Source organism: Miscanthus floridulus, chromosome 3 (genome assembly GCF_019320115.1).
Source record: "Miscanthus floridulus cultivar M001 chromosome 3, ASM1932011v1, whole genome shotgun sequence".
NCBI lineage: Eukaryota > Viridiplantae > Streptophyta > Magnoliopsida > Poales > Poaceae > Miscanthus > Miscanthus floridulus.
Genome location: NC_089582.1, coordinates 52,722,374 through 52,728,653, shown reverse-complemented (window position 1 = coordinate 52,728,653; position 6,280 = coordinate 52,722,374). Strand labels below are relative to the sequence as shown.

The 6,280-nt window shown below is 41.1% G+C and overlaps 1 protein-coding gene across 1 annotated transcript; it reads right to left on the bottom strand.

The window, feature by feature from the left end:
- Positions 1–3,740: 3,740 nt before the first annotated feature.
- LOC136545736 (photosystem I reaction center subunit IV, chloroplastic-like) lies at positions 3,741–4,708 on the bottom strand. Its single transcript, XM_066537721.1, has 3 exons — positions 4,373–4,708; positions 4,188–4,253; positions 3,741–4,054 (listed from the first exon to the last, which is right to left on the bottom strand). The coding sequence occupies exons 1-3, from the start codon at positions 4,619–4,621 to the stop codon at positions 3,950–3,952; spliced, it is 420 nt and encodes a 139-aa protein (XP_066393818.1). The 5' UTR covers positions 4,622–4,708; the 3' UTR covers positions 3,741–3,949.
- Positions 4,709–6,280: the final 1,572 nt, after the last annotated feature.

Sequence of the window (6,280 nt, the reverse complement as noted above, 5' to 3'; positions counted from 1 at the left end):
GGAAATTCATGATAGCTCCAAAAATTCTGAAATTTTGTGTGTAGCTTCTATACATGTTCTAGTATGATTTAAAAATTTTAAACTTGAAATTTGAATAAATTTTTAATGTTCAAATATTCAGTCCATTAATTGAAAAATGCAATTTCCATGATTTTTGTAGGTCACTGTATAATTCCAAAAATCATGAAATTTATTTTGGTACACTAATTTGTCATGAGGAATCTTACATAAAATTTTTAGGCCATTTGGAACAAGTTCATTTTTGGGCTTAATTCCAAATTAATTCAAAAATAAATAAAGACAAACCCTAAGTGTTTGATTAGTGTTAGATCTTGTTTTGGTCATGTTTTGTGACTAGTAGGGTTCCAAGATCCATTAGGTCAAGTCACATGTGTGGTTCTTAATGATAGGGTTACAGGTTGGTTTTGTTGGCTGGCAACTGTACCGCGAAATAAAATCTTTTGCGGTTGTTTTTACATTTCATGTGCCGTGAAAGCATCATGTTTACATTATCATCATGTTAAAGCATATGTTATCATTTCGTGTAGAACCCGAGAACGAAATGATTCTAGTTGAACAAGTTCTGGAAGAATCCCCGGTTGTCACGGGATTTGATAATTGTGGTACTAATCCGGAACCAGAAATCGTCAACGAAGGCAAGCCCCGGTTTATGCATTAAACCCTTACCTTGTTTACTTTGAAAAGTTTATCACCTATGTTACTTATTGCATTAAGTTGATTAATTCAAATGTACCTACTTGATGCATTGCCTACCTTGTTACTTGTTTACCATCCTTGAAGATGTTTTTATTTACAAAGGCATAGAATGCTTAGTATGCTTTATGATAGGCTTTCAAAGTAAAAGTTTTGATACAATCAAAGATGGCATACTAGCCAAAGAAAGAAAGAATGTAGAATGAATTAGAGACTAGTCGGATGACTTATCTTGAATGTTGGGTAATGTTACCGACTATGTCGCTTAAAGGCCACTCATTGTGGATCTTCTGAATGAGACACTTTGTAGTACTGGTCACATACTCCGGTAAGCCTACTTCGGCTAATCGATACTAAGATGAATGCCCACGCACTGGGAGTGGAGAGATGGCGGGAGTAGCGTGTACCCTCGTGGCTGGAATGTGGCCGGATTTGAGGTGTGCTGTGCTCTCGGGTGGCGTGGAGACGGCTTAGTATAGGAAGATCCGATAGCAAGGTTGATATATGCAAGATTAAGCTCTACATATGTCGTGTGATAAGGAATCCCCAGCTGGGACTTGAATCAATTCGAATTGCCGGTGCTCCACGGATATGGAGACTCGATTCATTACAGAAGCAATGTAGTACTGGTGAATTACTAAAATATGAGAATAAGAATGGAATGAGAAGGAATGGAATATGGGAAATGTATATTTAGTTGAGATAATGAACAAAGAGGACTTAGTGGTAAAACTTGAAAATAGAATGGAGAATAGTAAGCTTTTGGCAAAGAACTTTTGAATCTTGCTACATCCTTACCTTGCCTCAGACCCCTGCACCTCTAAAGTCTTACACCCCGTTACATCAGGTTAGTCTTGTTGAGTACCTTTGTACTCAGGGTTTGTTAACCCTTGTTGCAGGTGAGTCACATGCGCAGGCTTGTTTTGGTCCCTGCTGCATGTCTGTGTTTGAAGTCAATGATGATGAGGAGTGATGAATGGCCTTTGGACAAGGCACTAGTTTGAATGATAAATAAAGTTAATGTAATATTATCCCGCTACTATGGTTGTATGACACTTTTGGTATTGTAAGTTTGAAAACAACTGGTTTGTAACTATGTTATCTTAAGACTTCCGCTATCTTTTACTCTGGTATATATTTGAATAAACTGTTGTAATCTGCAATGACTGTGATTGGGATCCTGTTTGAAAAGAGAAACGTGGATGATTCGGGTTTCCCGAGGACACCCGACAGACCTGTTGAGTTATTGGGAACTCGTGTACGCTATCCGAGGTCTGTTAAGACAACGATAGGTGCATGTGGGCCCGATTCCTTAGGAGGTTCTGCCACATTCGTGAGCACAATGTTCTGATGCAAGCTCATTTCAAGGTCTTGCAACAAGCATTCGTAGTTTTGCCCTATATGTCACGATGCCCCTCTTGTAAGGGAGATTGATCTCTCCTAACTAAATCTCTTGCAAGGGCTGGTGGGGGGTCATCCTTGGGGATCCCTTGACCTTCCTTGCTACTCTCCTCTACTCCTCTCCCTCCACCTTGCTTGAGAGTTGTTATTTGTGGTGGTGGAAGCAATAAGAACTAGAGAGAGTGTGTGAAAGAGAGAGTTGGAGTGAGAGAGCGAGAGCGAGAGAGATAGGATTTGTAGTGGGTTTGGTTCATGGGAGGGTGCCTCCTATGAGCTATAGGTGGTGCCATAAGGGAAGAGTGCTAGATAGCTCATAATCCCAACATGGATGTGCATTGACGGATTGTTCGCCATATAAGGATGGACTGTTCGTCGGTGCCTTAGCTGTGTAGACTATTCTGAGTACTGATGGACTATCCGTCAATGCTCGGTGGACTATCCATTGAATGACAACAAAACCTAGATTGTGCAGCTTTTGTTGAGCTGAGTTTCAAAACATGAATTGAACTTTAATGTAGATTACGCACATGAGGCGTATGCTAAACTCAAATGCAGAGCCGAGTCGTAACAACGAGCCTGGCGATGGTAGTGGTTCGGGCTATAGGTGCGAGGTACAAGGCACATGGTCCCAGTGGCAGTGGCGGTATGCAGGGTTGGGGACCCGGTAGTGGTAGCGGCACCCGGAGGTACGGGCGACGTCGACGATGGAGCTTTTCTTTTCTTTTCTTTTTGCTTTGGAAATGGGCAACACTACCTGCTATTCACCCAGCAGTGATAGTCAATCCTACCACTTCCTATTGTCAACCGGTGGTTCTAAATGGGTACTGACAGGGGTTTATTAACCTGTTGTGCTTCACTGTTATGTAGTAAGTAGTGTGTTTCTCTTTTTATTCCAGATTGTAATTAAGTCGTCTTAGCTTTGTTTAAAGTCAAGTTTCTCCTATTTTCATCAAGTTTATAGAAAAATGCACAAACATCTACAACATCAAACAAGATTCATTAGATATATACTACAACAAACAAGATTCATCAGATACACCATGAAATATATTTTGATAGTGGATTCATTTTATATTAATATATTTTTCTGTAAACATGCATGATTAAAGTTAGATAAATTTGATTTATGAGAAACAACTATAACGATTTAGAATTTGAAAAACATGGAGTACATGATTTTGCTTGGCAATATGACGTGTAGCCTATTGGTGTGGTGATGGTTGCTATATTCTGATATGAAGTCCTTAACTGAAGCCTGCATAATGGGACAGTGCACTTGTGTGAAGACATCGATCAGTCTCATAATTAACAGTTTTGATTCCATTGTATAGACTACTCTTGAAGAAACACGAAAAATAAGCTTTGAACTCTCCCAAAACACATGTATGTTAATTGTTTGACAACATTTGAAAACAAATATATATATATATATATATATATATATATATAGAACTGGACATGTGAAGTTATCTGGGGATGTTGATCTGCTATATATGCTGTATGAACTCCGGTATATTTAGAAGCTAGCACGACTGCATGAGTGAGTTTTTAGCAGAGCGCAAATATGGTGCCAGAGAGAGATCTATGTGCATGTACAAAATCACAAGAAAAAAGAATACAGCAAATTTAGAGCAAGAGAGATTATTGAGTCCACGGTGAATGAAGCAAGCAATTACATGATGATTATGGAGATTATAAGCTATTACACACAAGATCGATGTTTTGTGACGCTAGCTAGCACAGCATGCAGCTTCACAGCCTCATTTCACAACTACAAATCACACGGGAGCTAGCGCGTGGAGCCCTTGACCTTGAGGCGGCCGGCCTCGATCACTCATTTCACCTCCTGGATCTCGTCCAAGGCGTAGTTGTTGGTGGACACGCCGGCGTAGTTCACCTTGTTGAACCGCACCACCACCGGGTAGCGGGTGTTGGGGTCCTGCATAATATTATGCTAACAGCATGATTCTCTAGCTATAATATTGTCATGCATGTTCCAAGTTAACAAATAAATCCATTTCAGTATATACTAGCTATATGCTCTATGATGACGAGGAGAGTGAGCTAGTAACCTGATCGACGGTGACGACGTTGCCGATCCCGTTGTACCAGTAGGACTCCCTCCTCAGGATCTTCACCTGGCCACGGATCAATGGCACAAGAATCATATCAGAGACCAAATCAAATCGGTGGCAGTTTGTTGAGGAGCATAGATGACATGGATGGGTGTTATGGGATCGAGCGAGTATATATGAACCTTGGCGCCCCTCTTGGGCCCGATCGGCGGCGGCTTCTCGGCCTTGGGCTTGGTGGCCACGGCGCCCTCCCCTTCCGCCGGCTCAGCCGGGGCCTCCGGGTCGGCCCGGACCACGAGCCTCCCGCCCAGCCGGTTGGGCGCCGACGCGAAGCTGACGCGGCCGCTGATGCCGCTGCCGCTGCCGGCGGTGGGCACGCCCGCTGCCAGCATGAACCGCGAGGTGGCCGACGCCATGTTGGTGCTCGCCATGGGCGTGAACTCCTTGCCGCGGGGTGCTGAGTTGGTCTGGCGCGCGCGGATGGGCAAGAGAGAGTGAGGGTGAGGTGTAGTACGAGCCAAGGGTGTAATGGCCTCAAATTGCTTGCCGCGGATTATCCCCAGCCGGCGCGCAGGGCGCCACGGGCGATTCCCGCCACTGGCCTGCCGCCACCTGGCATATCTTATCCGTGGGATGGATTCGGTTCTTGGTGCCACTGCCACTCCGCCACAACACTGCGGTATGATGCTCATCATGGTGGGATATAGCCATCACAAAGTATCTTTTGCTGCTCGGGTTATCATGTGCATGACAGGTACAGTTGCTGTTTGACATTTGTGGAATTATTATATCTCCTCATTTTAAATACACGATGTTATCATTCAGAAAAAAAAAATGTGGTAGATGTCGAAGACAAGCCCATTAGTTTTAAACTAGCAAGCATGCCCGTGTCTTGCAACGGATGAAATAAAAATTATCAAACATTCATTGAAAACAGAAACGAAGAATGCTACATATCTATTTTTCCCCTTTTTATGGAATTTATAAGAGGTATAATTTATTAAAGAGCATTCTATCCCACTTTTATCCTAAAACTTTGCAATGTAGGAAAAATGACAACATATTCGTGTGTTGCAAACAGATGATAAAGAAGAGCTGTCGAAAAACGTTCATAGAAAACATAAACGTAGAATGCTACGTATCTATTTTTCCCTTCCTATGCAATTTAAGAGATATAATTTATTAATTAATGTATATATGTATTACTTTGTGAGTTAATGTTGGCAACCTATTAAGTCTATCAAATTACAAAACACCGACATATTTCACTAACTTTATTTTTCACGCTATACATACGTTGGTACAGTTAAATATTAGTAACTTCCGTGTCTTCTTTAACGCCTATAAAAATCCATAATTCTAATCTTGGTCAAGTCAGCAAGAAATTATTTGTCCACATGTCATGGATTGGTCTTTCCACTAAAGATTATAATGGGAGACCTTTCTCATTTTTGCACGTAGTGGCTTTTCGTTGATGATTGCACTAGTGCATACGTATAGCCTGGAGGCAAATTTATTTTGACCGGACAACAAACTCCTCAAGATCTTAGTTCTCATTTTCATTTGTTCGACCATCAACTTAATTAGATTCCATTATAACAAGTTTTTTTTATTTCTAATCAGAATTACAATAATATGGTTGTGGGAAATGGGGAACCTTTGTTTTCTAGGAAATTGTAAGGATTCAAAAGCCCATAAAAACCCGTAGAAAGTGGAAACACCATTAAAAGAAAGGGACAAGAAAAAACGGTGGCAGAAATGGCATGGAAAAAATAAATTGAAAAATAATATTTTGAACGGTGACTCGAATGGCGTAAAAACAGCAAAAACGAAATTGGATGGAAAAGGAAAAAATCAGAACGGTGTGAATTTGGACGTGTGAAGAAGGAAAAATAATCTCAGTAACGGACGAGGAAAGTCATCCCTCTTTAGCTGGGTTTAGTCTAACCTTAAAACAAATATAAATTCCAAGCCCATAATAAAAGCTAGTAAAATAAAAAATTAGGACCCGTTTAGCACAACTCTAGCTCCGAGATGTATGCTAGTAGCTTGTAGGCAAAATTAAAGTGGTTTAAATATTTTTATTTAAT

Coding starts and splice junctions, on each gene's coding strand:
- LOC136545736 (XM_066537721.1), bottom strand. CDS start 4,621: ATGGCGAGCACCAACATGGCGTCGGCCACCTCGCGGTTCATGCTGGCA. Junction 4,254..4,372: donor GGCCCAAGAGGGGCGCCAAG/GTTCATATATAC, acceptor ATCCGTGGCCAG/GTGAAGATCCTGAGGAGGGA. Junction 4,055..4,187: donor ACGTCGTCACCGTCGATCAG/GTTACTAGCTCA, acceptor AATATTATGCAG/GACCCCAACACCCGCTACCC.